At 41.1% G+C, this 16,943-nt stretch overlaps 2 protein-coding genes across 3 annotated transcripts in view; one reads left to right on the forward strand and one right to left on the reverse strand.

Moving 5' to 3' along the window:
* MAP3K15 (mitogen-activated protein kinase kinase kinase 15) overlaps nt 1-5,368 on the forward strand; it is a 78,415-nt gene extending 73,047 nt beyond the window's left edge. The window contains 7 exon segments of the mRNA XM_085211183.1: nt 160-265; nt 1,096-1,306; nt 2,144-2,256; nt 2,437-2,534; nt 2,650-2,726; nt 4,317-4,386; nt 4,388-5,368. Coding sequence (XP_085067309.1) covers nt 160-265; nt 1,096-1,306; nt 2,144-2,256; nt 2,437-2,534; nt 2,650-2,726; nt 4,317-4,386; nt 4,388-4,438 — 726 coding nt within the window. The 3' untranslated portion in view covers nt 4,439-5,368.
* Nucleotides 5,124-16,936, reverse strand: PDHA1 (pyruvate dehydrogenase E1 subunit alpha 1). 2 transcript variants are annotated; one of them, XM_085211192.1, is made up of 12 exons: nt 16,723-16,936; nt 14,803-14,817; nt 13,424-13,492; nt 12,652-12,825; nt 11,820-11,946; nt 9,732-9,823; nt 9,283-9,375; nt 8,510-8,665; nt 8,241-8,312; nt 7,249-7,316; nt 6,293-6,401; nt 5,124-5,565 (listed from the first exon to the last, which is right to left on the reverse strand). In XM_085211192.1, exons 1-12 carry the CDS (start codon nt 16,789-16,791, stop codon nt 5,395-5,397), a joined length of 1,215 nt encoding a protein of 404 aa, XP_085067318.1. In that variant the 5' UTR covers nt 16,792-16,936; the 3' UTR covers nt 5,124-5,394. The 2 variants fall into 2 exon arrangements, with proteins under 2 accessions (XP_085067318.1, XP_085067323.1); XM_085211197.1 differs by lacking the exon at nt 14,803-14,817.
* Between the last annotated feature and the right edge of the window lie 7 nt (nt 16,937-16,943).

A 16,943-nucleotide genomic window follows, 5' to 3' on the forward strand; every position in this document is an offset into this window, starting at 1 on the left:
CAAACTGGTTGTTTAGCCTTTCAAAAGTGGGATGGTTTTGGTGATTTTTACACTGAAAGCTTCACCTTAATATTGAAAAACAAGATTTTGTTTCCTAAGATGCAAGTAAATATTGTTTGTTGCAACTTAACTTACTTTTATTTGCCCATATATCTGCAGGTTAACAAAGTGTTAAGAAATCATTTAATAAGGCCCCACTGGATGTTTGCAATGGACAATATAATTCGCCGTGCAGTCCAAGCAGCAGTCACCATTCTTATTCCAGGTAAAACAATCCAGTTGCTAACAAACTAAAAGGAAAAGCTGATTGTGCATTTGTGTAGCGAATGGAATAGATTTCAGTGTACTCCATCAGCATGTCATTACCCACATTCCCTGTGCTACTACATCAAAGGTATGGGATCACCAGAAAGAAGCGTTGATTGTGAGGATTAATGCCACAGTTGCAGTACCAAAGCACACAATGCGTACCAGTGGTTCTACATCACCAGTCTGGTCCTGTTTAAAAAAAAAATAAATGATTAAGCTTAGTCCAATCTGGACCATTTGTAGTTGGAAAGAAAATGACTCTATACAACATTTAGATAATATCCAAATGGCTAATGCTGCTTGTCTGGCCTGGTTATGTGTTCTGGCAAATGACTGCTCAGCTCTGGAACTGATGCAGTGACAGTGCGTTTACATCAGGAGAAATACAGTCTTGGTCTATAGATGGGTAGGTAGTAGGAACAAGCACCACCATCACCAAAAGGGAGGAGGTTAAAAAATGGCGACCTGTCCAGGAGTAAGGCTTAGCTGGGACTCTGAGTAGTTTTGTAACTCTGAAGTGCCGAACACCATTTCCAGTATGAGAATGTTCTGAACTTACTGACAGTGAGCCCTTTCAGTCCAAATGTGCTGTGGCACTCCTTTTAGCACTGATGTTGTAACATCCATGGTCCAGCTAATAAGGCTTTCCCTACTCCTCTGTGCATCATGAAACAAGGCCTCAGCCTCAGCTGAGGTTCCTTCACCTGCAGTAACAAAGAGCAAAATGCACTACCCTATGGAGATAAACCAATCCAAATAAAACCTTATGATGTTTTGTTTTATCAGAACTTCGAGCTCACTTTGAGCCAGCATCAGAAACTGAAGGTGGCGACAAAGATTGTGATGAAGTGGAAGAGAGTTTCCGTCCCTCTGAACAAAATGGGACAGAGGATGCTGCTGTCACGTCAGGAGTTAGCACCCTCAGCTCCGAGGTGTCACACGAGGCTCAGCAGCAGCTTTGCCTGGAATTGGGCAGACTCAAACAAGAGACCATAAGGTAACCCGTACACAACCGTGCACAAACACTATGCGTTTATTCCTAGGGCCTTTAAAAAGCTTGCAGACATGCTTCCTGCAGTGACATGTACTTAGCTGGTGACAAAGCACGCCTGCCAGCAAAGGGATTCAGAGTGCGCTGGCAGCACCAGTATGACAACTCAACAGCTTTCAGTACAACTTTCATTTCTGTGCCAATAATTTTTATGTTGCAGTGTCCTGGTGGATTTCTACTGTTAAGTAACGATGCCTGTGTAACACCGTTTGTTTCTTTCCTACTGCCTTAGATGCCACCTCACCTAGTGGCACCATCAGAGATGTTCTTGCAAGTTTTATGAAAATGGAGCAGTAGATACCAGAAGGACAATGTTCCTTCTTCCTCCTGCAGGGGATGGCCAGAATAGCTCATCAGATGTGGCAGGCTCATTAATGAGTGTACGCAGAGCTCATCAAAGCTCCTTTCCTATTTTTCATGAGTTATATTTGTATGTTGCTGCTGATGCATCTGGATGCAAAGTAAATCACCACAGCATTACACTGCCTTGCAGTAAATTATAAAGAAAGATAGAAACTCTACCCAGGGAAACTGCTGAACACCAGGAAAAGAATTTACAACATATTTACTAAATTCTGCTGCAAAGATGAGGGCCTTAACGTGCTACCACCAAGCTGAGACTCAGGCAACAAAAAAGGAATCTGTCATAAGATATGTTACTTAAGAGCATCAAGTATCCCTTGTGTCAAGTCCCATGGCAGTTGTTAAAAAATATGGTTTTTTTTTTTTCAGTTAGATTTATTCTCAGTATGGTGGCTGTTTATCTCTCTTGTATGCTAACAGGCTTTTGGAAAAACTCATTCAGAAGGAGAAGGAGTATCAGACACTCTTACAACAATCTTTGGAGCAAAAAACGCAGGAATTGCACTTGCTTCAATTAAGATTTAAACCCAGAGGTATAAGAAGATACTGAGTGGGTACTTTGACAGTATGTATGTCCAAGTTCATGGGATTGGTTAAAGGGTGGCTTGGATCTTCTATTTTAAGTTTAAATAGTCTCAAAACCACCACTTTTGTCCTAGTTTTGAGGTGTAATGACATATTATTATTATTATTATTATTATTTTCTGTTAAAGACTGGCAGTGGCCTTCATCAACTTTAAAAGAGAATGCAGACCCAGAGCTCACAAACTGGCTGAAACAACAAGGGGCAGACCCAGATACCATTAGAAGGGTAAATATATATATTTATACCTTTTTTTTTAAAAAAAAAAAAAAAAAAGGCAGCCCTTGTTAGCAGTTGAGTTTCAAAGGAGGAATACTTACTTATGAGCAAATTTCCCTTTCAGTTTGCTGAAGAGGATTATACACTGAGTACTGTCCTTAATGACATCACTAAGGATGATTTGCGATGCCTTCAACTGCGGTAAGGAACTACATCTTAGGTCACTGCTGAGAGCTTAATTAATAAGAAAAGGGGGTGGGGTAGATGTTATGATATTCTTATAGGCCTATTAATTTACTCTGGTCTTCTGTTAATGTATGAACACTGCCACACTGTAACAACATAACACAAACTATACAGTGAGTTACAACATGCCCTCAAACTTTTTGTATTTACCATGACTGAGAACTATATATATATATATATATATAGTTATAGTTATAGTTATATATAGGCACGAGGAATTTACTTATTTTTCCTCCCCGTTTCATTGTCATTCTATTAATCTCTGGCTGACATGGAAGAAATTGTTTGGCCCTAAGCTTGAACAGCTATAGTGTTCGGGGTTTTCTTTATGCTAGCGTAATTGGTAAATCATAGAATCATAGAATTGCTCAGTTTGGAAAACACCTTAAAGATCAAATCCAATCATACTACCCTAACTCTAACAACCCTCCACTAAATTCTAGACTGGATTTTTAGTCCAAATTTTAGTCTGGAGAAGAGGAGGCCAAGGGGAGACCTCATTGCACTCTACAACTTCCCGAAAGGAGGTTGTGGGGAGGAGGGGTTTGGTCTCTTCCTCCTGGGCAACAAACAGGACCTGGGGAAACGGCCACAAGTTGTGCCAGAGGAGGCTTAGGTTAGGCACGAGGAAAAACTTTTTCTCTCAGAGAACGGTCAGGCACTGGAATGGCTGCCCAGAGAGGTCATGGAGTCGCCGTCCCTGGCAGTGTTCAAGAGGCGTCTGGATGAGGAGCTACGAGAAATGGGTTAATGCTTGTGGTAGCAGTGGTAGTGAGAAGATGGTTGGAATAGATGATCTTACAGGTCATTTCCAACCTTGTGATTCTATGATTCTATTCTATAAAGCATGTCCCTGAGCACCACATCCAAATAGTTTTTAAACACATCCTGGCCCCACCTCCTCTCTAGGGAGCCTATTCCAGTGCTTAACAACCCTTTCTGTAAAGAAGTTTTTCCTGATATCCAACCTAAACTTATCCTGCTGCAAGTTAAGGCCATTTCCCCTTGTCCTGTCACCAGTGAGAAGAGACCAACCCCACACTCGCTGTAAGCACCTTTCAGTTATTGGAAGAGAGCAATAAGGTCTCTCTTCAGCCTCCTTTTCCCCAGACTAAACAGCCCTAGTTCCTTCAGTCACTCCTCATAGGGCATATTCTCCAAGCCTTTCACAAGCCTTGTTGCCCTTCTTTGGACCTGCTCCAGCACCTCCGTGTCCTTTCTGTACTGAGATGCCCAAAACCAAACACAGTACTTGAGGTGAGGCCTCACCAGGGCCGAGTACAGGGACAGGATGACTTCCCTAGTCCTGCTCACCACTCCATTCCTGATACAAGCCAGAATGCTGTTGGCCTTCTTGGCCACCTGGGCACACTGCTGGCTCATATTCAGCCGACTGTCCATCAGTACACCAAGGTCCCTTCCCATTAGACAGCTTTCCAGCCACTTTAGAGTTTACCTCTTGCACACTTTCAAGTAATGGAGATGGTGGTTTTTCCCTAACCAGTTACTGCTGTCCCTAATTGTTCTCTATTCTTCTTGAGACAGTGGCGGACTTCTCTGCAGAATTTGGAATGCGATATTAACCCACCGACAAATGCCTGATAAGTCCATGGAGGCAGAAGGATAGCTCTTTGGAAACAGAATGTGTAACGGGAGTAAGCAAATGAAAGATAGATACATTCCTAAATTATTGGATGTATATATGTACGTAGTCTCCCTGCTTTGCAGGTTTTGCACAATTATATAGCTCATTTGACCATCAGCATAATACACAGTAAGTAGTAACAGCTTATGGAAGAGTAGCACAGAAGACAAATGCCCTATCACTGTAAATATAAAGCCTTAGCTGAAACAGAGTTAATTTTCTTCATAGTGTCCGGTATTGATGCTATGGTTTGGCTCTAGGAGAAAAACAACGTTGCTAATAGACCAATGTTTTAGTTGTATCTGAGCAGTGCTGTATAGATCTGAGGACATTTTGGTTTTTTAGCTTCTTGTACTGTCCTAATAGGGGAGTGGCTGAGGGGAATACAGGGAGCTGGGAGGGGCAGAATGAAGACTGTACCACACACCTGAATTGGCTTTAGCATTGTGCACACTGAACTTAGAATGTGTGACAGGTGTGCTTGCTGATGGTTTAAGCAGGAAGGGGTTAAGCTGTAGAGTATGTCACTTCTTTCTCTACAACTGTACATAGCTTTGTGTATGAAAGCTACTCTCAGTGAGCAACTAAGCAAAGCCTGCATGATGTTTTGATTTTGTAATTTGGCTGCAGTAAAAATGTGGCAAACCTAAAAGGTCTTTGTTTCTTTATCAACTGCTTTAAAAAAAAAAAAAAAAAAACAGATTAAATGTTGTTAAAGTTTATTTATTTTTATTTTTACACTGTACATGACAAATACAGCAATCCAAAGAAAACCTGTGAAGCAAATATATAGCAATTTAAATAAACTGCTGCTTTCTCATAGTTTAGCTCCTTCTGAAACAACATTCAGGCATGTTTAAGACAATCTGTACTGTGATGAGACTGCCTTACTCAACACCTTCTTTTGAAAGAGGAGGTGTTAAATAAAGATTAAGGTTTCTGAGTCATTACAGTTCTTGTAAATGCACTCACTTATTCTTATGAATGGCTGAGAGACTTATACTTTATCCACTGGTTGGGGCCACGCACTTCAAAGGGCGGCTCATTGAAGTAAATGTGGTTACCGAGTTCTTCCAGTGGGGGCTCTGGGTCAGTGGTAGCAAACTGAGCAGCTTCCTCTATCTCTTTTCTCACTGCCACATCGATTTCCTAAATAAAGAAATGCTAATTAGAAGGCAACTCAGAAAAAGCATCAACACTTTGAATTTAAAAGTGATGATGAAACACCGATCAGACCTAGTATTAAAGCTGTCTGTAAAAAATTAGAAAACTGTAAGTTTCCTCCCTTCTAAAGCAAAGAACAGTACAATTATCCCAGAGGAACAAGACCACACTGAGCATTTTCTTTTTTGCATTCTCTTTCTGCAAAGCAACGCAAGTATACAGAGAAATGTGACCGCAATCCTGCAGGTAAGGCATAAACCCCGCACTTCCAATTCATGGACCTTTACAAGGTGTAAGGAGATCTCAATAGCAGAACAATCAGGATACTTACACCATTTGCTTAGAGAGCTTCTGGCTCCTTCACTAGGATTCTTCACTACCACTGACCATTGCCAGTGCAAGACTCAAAGTTCAGAGCCTTTACCTGCTTTCTAGCTCATGTGGACAATTTTGTTTTCTTAGACGCCAGCATGACAAGAGATGTATTTGAAATACTAACATTCACAGAACCTTGCATTGAGTTACACTCAGCACCCAAAAGCAAAAAGCAGTTTCTACAGAGCACAACTGCATTAGCTAGTGTGCAACAAAGTTTTATTATCACCAAAAAGTTACATTCTAATAAAAAAGCTCAAAGGACAAGTGAATAAGTAGGAAATAAGTAGTATATGAAAGCAAAAGAGCTTGCTTAAACATCTACTAAAAACCATACCTTTAATTCTTCAACGCTAGCAAGGTTATTGTTGATCATTCTGTCCTTCAGCAAAGTAATGGGATCACTTTTGCTTCTCACTTCTTGAATTTCCTCTCTAGTACGATAGCTAGGAGGAACACAAGCAAAGAGATGAACTTCAATAATTCTCTTGTATCAAAATGATGATGCAGCTCATTTTTAGAGAAAAGGTGTCAGGAATGCAATGAAAATACAGCAGCATTCATTATCCAAAGTACAGCATGGCTACATCCAGAAGACTTCTTAGATTTGAAAGTGGAAACTGAAATAGATCCAGACTTAAATACGATGCGGACAAGGAAGGAAAGCTGCTGTAGCTGAGATGGCTACTGTGAAGCTGTATTTCTCTCTCCCTATCTCTACTAAGGGAAAGAGCAGTGGGGGCTATATGACTTGCCCTGTGCTATTAGATTGGGTCACAGGACTTACAGAGGGATACGTTTAACGAACTCAATCAAAACTTCCAATTCACTACAAGTTTCCAACGAAGCGTTAAGGTATATGACTACTACATGTAGATCAGTTTGAATTTGTTGGATGGTTCAATGCCCAAAGCTTTTTGGCACCTGTATGCTTGTGCTTTTTAAGAAGCGTTCCATTTGACTGGACACTCGAGCTGTACTTTTAGCTGATAGGATTTTTATATACTCTAAAAACCCTGGAAAAGTGCACTGCTTTTCAGTCAAAGCTTTCTTAGAATACGCCACAAAGTCACGCAGAATGCTGAACTCATTAATAAAAGGTACACAAATTGAGCAGATATTGCTTGTTCTGAAAACTCCATTTCTTAATACTGAAAATAAAACAAAGGCTGAGTGGTCAGACTTGTCACAGTGATTTTATCATAACCTTCATGCATTTCACACAGTGTCGAGATTTTGACCATCAATACTTAATTGTTTTCAGTGAATTCTATTACAGGGTTTCCATGGTACCTTATGCCAGGATCACTCATACTGTGGCCATGATAACGGTATGTCTGCAACTCCATCACAATAGGACCCTTAAAAAGAAAGAACATACAAAGAGCATTATCACCTTGAGCAATCGATTTGTGTTATAGCAGTATTTGCTACAGGCGAATTGTACAAGTGACAAATGTTTTTAATTCAACTTTCTCAGTTTAATCAATTCACATATCATTATCACAAGCAGCAAAACAAAACTCCTCTTAAATGAAAAAGCATGTTGATAACTACTAGCATTTACTTTCACGTCCTTATTGAGCATTATTAAGCAATTTGGTCCCTTCCAATGCCTTTCCACCGTTACCCAGAGTATTTCAAATTGCTTATAATTTCACTTCAAGACTCTAACTCCCAGCAGCTTGTTCTTCTGTGCAAACTTCCTTCTGTGCATTCCAAGCACAAACATCATTTCACATAACGTCAGATATGTCAAAACAGTTTTATTCTTGGGTAACAGGCACTGATGCTGAAAAACCCTTAAGGTTCCATACAGTTTTGTACATATTTCTAGGCAGGTACATAAAAATCTCTCTCGTTGCCACTTATCTAGTCTCACAAAAAAATTACTTCACTTTTCTTTTGTTGCAAATGTAGAATTATTTTTTGTGCCCCTCCCCCTTCTAAATTTCTTCATAAAGAACAAAGCTGCCTAACAGTCAAAACATTTTTCACAACAGAGTTTAAGTAGGTTGCTAGGAAGGAGAAAGAAGTTAACAAGGTCTCAAGATTGTTTTTTTTCTCAAAGCTTGATTAAATACCAACTGCGTGTTAACAACTCTAACAAAATTAAAGAACGACTTACTTAATTACTAGCAGACTCCTTACTGTGGAGAAAGGAAATAAGGTCAACCAAACAATTCTACGCTAACTACAGAAAGCTAGGTTAAGTTGAGGAACGTTTTATGCATCAATTATTGCTGAAAGTTTCACCTATGGTAAAGGAATGGCTACCAACTTACTTTTCCAGCTCTGCAGTACTCGGCTGCAAACTTGGCTGCTTCTCGAACACAGAGAACATCCATGCCATCCACCTGATGCACAGCACAAGTCAAAAAGAGACCGGAAAACAAACTTTCAAATTCAGTACTTTCATATCAGTAATGCAATAGGAACTCAATCTTAAATTTCCTATTTTAAAAAATATTTATAAATATATTTATAAATAAAAATACACAGGCATGTATGTATTGCACACACATGCCTCAAAGCATGCTGGAGCTGTACTCACTCTAAGCCCTGGGATGAAGTCTCCTCTTTTGTAGTAGTCAGTACTGGCTGCAGCTCTTTCAACTGAGGTTCCCATTCCATACCGATTGTTCTCACAGATGAAAATACAAGGCAACTTCCACAAGGCTGCCATATTGTATGTTTCAAATATCTGGCCCTGAAAGAAAAGGAGCAAGTTCTGTCCGGACAGGGAGCTCCCATTTCAAGCATTAGGCTCTACTGAAAAATCATTCAGCTGCAGCTAGCAAAACTTTTGATACCAGAAGTGATCTCAAACTAGCCCCTTCTGCAGCTCAGCAGCAATAAAAGAGAAGTTATATTATAAAGGTAACTTTTATCTCCACTCATAGTTCATAGAATTTCTTAAGTTTTAAACCCATTTCAGTCTCTGCGTTAGAGTAGCACAAAACACAGAATGATTTGAGTTGGAAGGTACCCTTGAATGCCACGTGTTTTGAAAGTGGGAAGGTAAAAATCAACAGTGCACTCTAAATCACTTTTTTCCACCTGGCTTTACTTCTCTGCCAGTAAATGAAGATAATTGTCTCAAAGTAAGTAGTTCAGTAAGATGCACTGGTATCAGCAGACTCATTTTTTCAAACCATCATTACAACAGATTCAAAGCCAGATGCTGTCTGGGTTGCAGACACGAGACAGACAGGGGAAGGTGCTCCTCTACCCAGCAGAAAGGCGAAGCTCTCAGTTCACAGAAGGAAAACCGATTGCCTGCAGTCACATTTCTCCTTACAGAACTACCTTAGTCAGTTTGTTTACCTGGTTGGCTGCACCATCCCCATATAAAGTCAGGCAGACCTCATTTTTACCAAAGTATTTGCAGGCAAGCGCAATCCCAGCTCCAAGAGGAACCTATCACAGTACAGGACAAACCAGAATTTTAGAACAACATTTAGAGAATGTTGGAGACAGGTTGCTTGTGAAGTGTGAAGACACTTCCGATATCAAGGATGTGCTCAACTGATAAAAGAGTAGTAAGAAATGGAAATGGTGACAATCTGTCTAGCAGCCAAAATATAAATAGTAACCATATTCTTGGCTTGATGCAAAATGCAAAGCTGTCAGCAAGCCAGAATAACAATAGATTTAGCAGCCACAAAGCAATAGTAGCTGCATACAAGTTCACATTTTGAAAATTGAGAAGCAATGCGAGGATGGGACACCAGCCAAATTCAACTTGTGTTTTAAAGCAGAAGTCACGTATATACCTGAGCACCGACAATACCATTACCACCATAAAAGTTTTTGGTATACATATGCATTGATCCTCCTTTTCCCTTCACACATCCTCCTTTTCGACCTGAAACATGAACAAGGGATTTCTTTTTTCAGAAGAAAAATGCTATACAAATGGTAACAGCTAATTCAATTCCTAAAGGTAATAATACTGAGGCAATGTTACTGTTGTCATGAGATAAATCTCAGGAGAGTTAAGATGCTGATTCTCATACATCAGACATAATGGCCTCCCCACACAGAACTTATATAGTTAAATGTATCACCAATCAAATAAAAGAAGCCAAGGGGAAGAATGCTAATGAAAACATCACTTGAGAAGTATAGAATAAGATTTATTCATTAATTTTAGTCCCTACTTTACTATAGAGTGCTTTTATATTTTTCAGGACACTCATCTCAGGTGGTTGTCTATTTGAAATAGCCAGTATGGTTTACATTTCTCATGAATCTAATCCACGGTATTTTAACAAGAAGTGCAAGAAGTACCTACAGTCCTTTTACTTTAGCTTCTGCAAGAAAAATATGAACACTGTTCCAAGTTAATTGCAGTAATCTACACTTGTCCTCCCCTGGGCAAAAAAAACAGCCAGAAGTAGAAGTTACAGATAGGACAAAGAATCAAACAAAATACCTCAACAAAACCCACAACTCCCTGCCTCCAGATAAACCTTCAGTACCTAGCCCAGCATCGTTCCAGCTGTTGTTTGCGGATAAAAACCAGCCTTTTCCTTCCTAACATATGTACCTCCTCCTGCCCACAGAGTCAAGCTATTATTTGATCTGCTCCATCCATTCCACTCCCCCAAGTTAAACCTCCCAACTAGAAAGTTTGAGAAATGCCCATCCCCTACTCCAGTGCAGTGTGAATCTGTATTTGAGCATTTGCATTTGTTAGCTGCCTAACCAGTTACCAAGAACCATAACAATACTGTTCTCTGCTATAGCAGAAATCCTACAGATGCTAGGCACTGGGATTGTGCTCATACAATCACAATACATTTCAACTATGTTGAGGTGTCAAAAAACAATCTCTCAAGCCCCTAGCTCTTTTCCTGCTCAAGCAATGCTCAACCAATTGGTATTTCACTTAGCTTACTCCCTATTTCTCAGGCCATTTCTCTCATTTTTCAGAATCACTAATCTACGAGCGCACAGCTCACCCCCAACACATACTATGCTATCTTCCAGTCAATATACACATTTCCTCCACACCATTCCCCTAATTAGGAATGGAACTATGCTGGCAGCAAAAAGCTGCTTTAACTTTTTGCAGAATACATCCTTTTGTTTGACAACAATTTTGGCAATTACATTAATTATGGTTTTCTAGTTACATTCCAGTTAAATTGCAATTTAGTTATTTCTTATGCAGGGTCACAGCTAATAGCATCAAAAAAATTAATAACAACTAATTAAACTGATATCTACATGTTTTTTCCTCTGTCCATTATCACAGAATCATAGAATGGCTTGGGTTAAAAAGGACTACAATGATCATCCAGTTTCAACCCCTCTGCATATTTGCAGGGTCGCCAACCACCAGACCAGGCTGCCCAGAGCCACATCCAGCCTTAGTCCTGATACTCTCAGAAAATTAGACAGGATTGACGTAATGTACTCTGGCAAAATTATCTCGGTTCCTATGTTTCATTTTTAGGTACTAAAGGCATTCTCAGCATAGTTTGTCTTTCTACCACTCCAGAACCAAACTACAGTCAACAGGTTTATTTCTCCCTGTATTTTTTCTCCACTCCCTTTTTTAAAATATAAATGTAAATACAATACGTTCAGATTCAGCAGTAATTTAAATTACATACATTCTACCTAAATCACGTTTTGAGCTACAAGAAGCAGCAGCTCTTAAACCTTTTTACTTTAATGATGCAGCTGCTTTTTATTACAGAACACAGATCATAAACAATGTTTATTCTGCCGTGTTACAACATCACTTCTGGATCCCTGGTATGCTTTGTGCATTAACATCGTTTTGAACTTTAGTAAAAATAACCTGAGGCTAGTACAGTAGCACACGAACCTTCATTTTATTGAGCACAAACCTGTAAGTTCAGCGAGAATTTCTCGAACGGGGACGCCTCGGGCATAAGTAAATCCGTGAGCTCTGTATGCTGTTATCACGTGGTCTGTAGGCTTTATGGCAACTTCAAGCCCTACGCAGCAAGCCTCCTGTCACCAATGGAAAGCAAGTTCAGCAATGAAGAGGAAGCACACCATTTCCACAGGCTGCAGTGTGGCACGGTCTGTCTGTGGTCCCCCATACAAGAAATAAAGCAGGAAACAGGAAAAGCACAGATAACACCAGAGTGCCTTAAATCCCAAGGAGGAATAGGCTGGGCTCTATATCCAACCTGTCCTGTGTGCAACCAAGAAAATTAGGGAAGAAGGAAAAATGAGAAGGTAAAAAGACCTGCAGATTTCTTCTATGCTCATCTCTGAAGTATCTAAGTAACTACAGTTCAGTTCACTAATTTCATTAAGTTCCTTCTTCTGACTGTAGCTTTTTAGTGGATGTACAATCTGTGAGACGCCGGAAGAAAACTTATCTGTGGGGCTTGATAATGAGGATGTGAGCTTCCAAATGCACTTAATTGAGTATGCTACAATAGCTTATGCCTCACGTTCAGATGAACTGCAGCTGCACCTTGCCTTCTCTCTCTTCCTATTGCTGTCCCAAGAAATCAGGAATCCCTTTGTGTGCTCAGACATTGCTTGTAAGGAAATAATGACCCAAATTGCAGACCTGCTATGATTTCAGACATCGTGCATAGATACTGAGTTCTAGATTTACTACCTCATCTATTTCAAAACCCTAAATTAAATAGGGCAAGACAGAATAAAAATGAGTCTATAAGGGGAAAATAAGAGTCTCACCTGACCATCATATAAGTGACAGAAGCCACGAATAATTTTCTGCTTGTAAAGCTGGTCAGACTTCAGCTCCATGCGCCGTATGGTCTGCATTGTCTTGTAGTAATGGAGCCCTTCCTCTCGTGTCAGCACTGCAGTGGTAGGAGGGCCTTCTTCCAGGCGATGGAGGTCACACGGCTGTCAAGTTGAACAAGTAGTTACTTCTTGACACTCATCCATCCTGTTTATCAACAGCACTTTTTTTTAAATGACACGTCAGTTTCAAATTCAGGTAGTAGTGTCTTTCTAAAAAAGCAAACCCCAACACGTACAACACAGCTTCTCTCTCAAACCGTGAGCTACGCCAAATTGCAAGAAGGGCTGATTTTAAGTACTTCTACCAAAAAACTAAGTCTTACACATTCAGTGGAACGAACCAAACACATTGCTCTGCCAGTGCACTAGATGGCCACAATACTGCTTCATAGCCTACATGGCATCTTCTATTAGAGCAACTCTCTCCACAGCAAATCTACTGTTTCAAATTCCTTAGGGATTTGATACAACACACCTGCACGTGACTTCAGTTTGAATTAACACAGTGACGTGACTACATGTATCCAAGCACACTATTTCCAACTCCATGTAGAAATCAGAGCAGATAGCAAGGGGTTTGGTTCTGAAAATCCACGTAGCACACTTTTGTAACTGAAATGGTAAGGGGTGAGCTCTATCATGTCAGGATCTACAGCGCTGCTTCCACAGAATACGAGTATGAAGCATTCAGCTTCTTTACCTTAATTTCAAACGTAGCTTCATTTGCAAAGTCGGCATAGTTACGTGATGCTACCATCACTCGAGAGGCCTTAAAAAGAAAACCAAAATGTGAGCAATACTGACATATAATTACCATGCAGTAATAGATAAAGTCTCAAATCATTTCTAACGGTACGCTGACACTGAAATACTTTGTGACTGAAACTTTCCAGTGGCATATCCTTAAAATATCAGAGAACTTGGATTTTGAACGCATGCACTAGAACTCCTTTAAAACCCAGTATTTAAATTAAGATTAGAAAAAGAGAACAGAATTTTAATTTTTTAATACCCTTGATTAACTAAATAAAACAAGTAAACTTCAGAAGACTATAAAAAGGATTAACATCACAAAAAGTATATATATTTTTTCTTTCACCTGACAGATCCCTTACACGAGCAGTGACACAGCCAATTAAGATGGCTCTTTGCACTGACTGCAATTTCACCTTGACAGAACAAAAAACTTCCCTGGGAGAAAAAACACAACCCAACACAGCAGACTTCTGGAATGTGAACTATTCTCTTTCCTTTTAAGGGAAGATGGAAGGATGCAGGCAATGATAATAAAGACAGAGAGTATTATTTAAGCAGGTAGCACAGCTACCCAAGGGTGCATGAAATACAGAACTACAGAGCTGACATAGTAGGAGAGAGACAAGATGTTTGAAGATACGTTACTGTTCTGTCTAAAAAAATGTGCAGTCTATTAACCAACAAGTGGTATTCTTAGATAACTTCAGTACGTAGTAATTGCCTGTCCACGCATGCCTTGTGGCCACAGTGTGAGGAATGCACTTGATTTTCAGCAGCAAAGTTGTACTGCTAATTGTCACACATACATTTCAGAAGTTTGTTCAACCATGGAACTTGCATACGCTCAAAGTTAGCTCTTTTTAAACTCTGAGACTACCCAGTGCTGTCTCCAACAAAGCTATTGATTGACACACGTAACACTGGGACAAATGCCAGGAGAAATTTCTCAATGCTTGTTGGTTATCTCCTGTTGGCCATTTAGTTTGGCTGTCATGACCTCACAAGCCCCCATATTATCAGATTAAATATTTGGAGTTCTTAATTTAAACCAGGTTTCTACGCTCTTTACCACGATGCAACAGTATTACCAGTGATAAAAAGCTATTTTAGTTCTAGAGCTGGAAGTCAGTCAGGAGTCTGGGATTCACAGAACCAGCAAATGGCTGAGGTTGGAAAGGATTTCTGCAGGTCAGCCTGGTCCAAGCTCCAGACCTGAATAGAAGCACTGCTGGAGAATCTCTACAGAAGTTCTTAAATACATGGCCAGTACACAACAGAAGAAACAAATATGAAAATCCTTGACAAAACTGGTTCAGATCTTACCTCACTAACAGCTCCCTAGGTTAGCAGCATTTGGAAGGAAGAAAAAAAAAAAAACAAAGAAAGAAAAAAAAGAAGCGTAAGTAACTGCAACAAACAATTGGGGGAGGAGAATCAGCAAATTATTAGCTAACTAGAACGCTGTGAGAAAAGTAGTTTCCCTTTAGGCAAGCTTTGAGTCATGGAAACCCATCTTTATGCTTTACAAAATGATCAGAATAGTAATAATGCCTTATGGGTTAAAACTGCTTCAGTTTATTTGGTGATTTGCAAATGCACAGGAATAGTTAATAATTGGCAGTCACTAGGATCCCAAAAGCCAAATACTAAGATTTCCAAAATGGAGCTGGTTTGAACTTCTGGAAAACACTGTATATCAGGAGCAGGCCAAGTACATGGAGGAACACATTTTTGGCACCCAAACCAGAAAATTTTAATACAGACATTTTCTCTTGCTTTTAGATCTATATTCCATGTAGTTCCAATACACACAGCAAGGTCTCCTGGTGACCCTGCTCTCTGAGGCCATCTGCACAAAGCCAGCCAGCTACAGCTGTTTCACAACAAATGACTGCTAGGCAGGAGAGCTACCCCAGCATTGAAGTAGGGCAACAGGTTTGCTCTCAAGGACAGAAAGACAACTGGCCTTCAGCTTACAAAAGATACTTTTTAACATTGTCAGAAAACTCCCATTCTTCTCGTGTTCATATTTTTTTTTCAGCTGGCATGTTTTTTTCCTTGCATTCAGAGTCATTACAATGGAATAACGAGAATGAAAAGGGAAAATTCTAAAGATGTTTCACATGAGAGAGAAAACACAACACATTAAACATTGAGGTAATTTTTAAAATTCCACAACTTGAAAGAATACTCAGGAAAAGATTAAATGACTATTGTTTGAGTGAGCTAAGGCAAAACACTTGTTGCAGGGGAGGCCTGGGTTGGATACAAGGAAAGATTTCTTCTTTGAAAGGCAGTGGCACAGGCTGCCCAGGGAGGTGGTGCAGCCACTGTCCCTGGAGGTGTTCAAGAACCATGTGGATGTGGCACTGAGGAATGTGGTCAGTGGGCATGGTGTGATGGGTTGGGGGTTGGACTAGGTGATTTTAGAAGTCTTTTCCAGCCTTAATGATTCTGTGATTCACTTCAAAACAAGTCAGATGAATGTAGAGGGAAATAAGATGACCAAGTTTACTCTGATTGTGTTGACTGTCAGAATGTACCAATATAAAAATAAAGTTAAGGCAAAAAGCCTGGAAAAGGGTTTCAGAAATGGAACGATGTGTTTTAAACACGATAAATAACATGGATACCCGCACATTGTTCCCACATCTAAAGCCATGAGAAGGCACAGCCGTGCCAGGCGTGGGCTGCAGCACTCGTTGTGCACTTCCTGTATCCAGCAGCAGGCACACCAAGGGCTGGGTATTTACAGCGTGCTCCCGCACGCAGCGACTTTTTTTTTTTTTTTTTTTTTAAACACAGCATTTAAAATAGCACGAGAAGAAAAACAAACAGAGATAACTCTCTAAGTATGATTTTTGGCACCGGCACCACGCGACGTTCTCTGCTGTGAGGGTGACGGAGCCCTGGTGCAGGCTGCTCAGAGAGGCGGTGGAGACTCCTCCTCTGGAGATATTCCCGCCCGGCTCGGGAAAGGCAGGAAAGCCCCCCTTCAGCACGGGCTTGGGCTGGGTGACCTCCACGGGCACCTCCCACCTTCCGGCTCCGTGATGCCGTTAAACCTTTACACCTGGGCTGCCGCCGAAGCGCGGCAGCACCGCGCGTGCCCCGTGCGGCCCAACGGCTGCTCTGCTAACGGCCGCCCCCGCCCTCTCACTGAGGCGGCGCGGCACCCCCTCACCCGCCGCGCCCGCCGTCCCCAACCCCCTCCCAACCCCGGCAGCTGCCGGTCCCTCTCACCGTCCTGCCGGCGGCGGCGGCCGGACCCTGCAGCACGCGGGAGAGCGCGGCCAGCAGCATCTTGCGCATGGAGCGGGGAGGGGCGACGACTCTGGAGGGGGTCCCGTCCTCGAGTCTCCTTCAACCGCCCGCCGAACCCGCCCCTGCTGCCAACCGCACCGCCCGCTCTATGGCCAACCAAAGTGACGGAACCGGCTGACGTACACTCCCAGCGCCGGGCC

Source organism: Meleagris gallopavo, chromosome 1, assembly GCF_905368555.1.
Source record: "Meleagris gallopavo chromosome 1, MGAL_WU_HG_1.1, whole genome shotgun sequence".
Lineage (NCBI taxonomy): Eukaryota > Metazoa > Chordata > Aves > Galliformes > Phasianidae > Meleagris > Meleagris gallopavo.

Excerpts from the sequence above, each read along its gene's own strand:
- PDHA1 (XM_085211192.1), bottom strand. The coding sequence starts at position 16,791 with ATGCGCAAGATGCTGCTGGCCGCGCTCTCCCGCGTGCTGCAGGGTCCG. Across the intron at positions 9,824-11,819 it reads AATTCTCGCTGAACTTACAG|GTCGAAAAGGAGGATGTGTG; the intron begins GTTTGTGCTCAA and ends TTCATGTTTCAG. Across the intron at positions 8,313-8,509 it reads ACTTCATCCCAGGGCTTAGA|GTGGATGGCATGGATGTTCT; the intron begins GTGAGTACAGCT and ends GCTGTGCATCAG.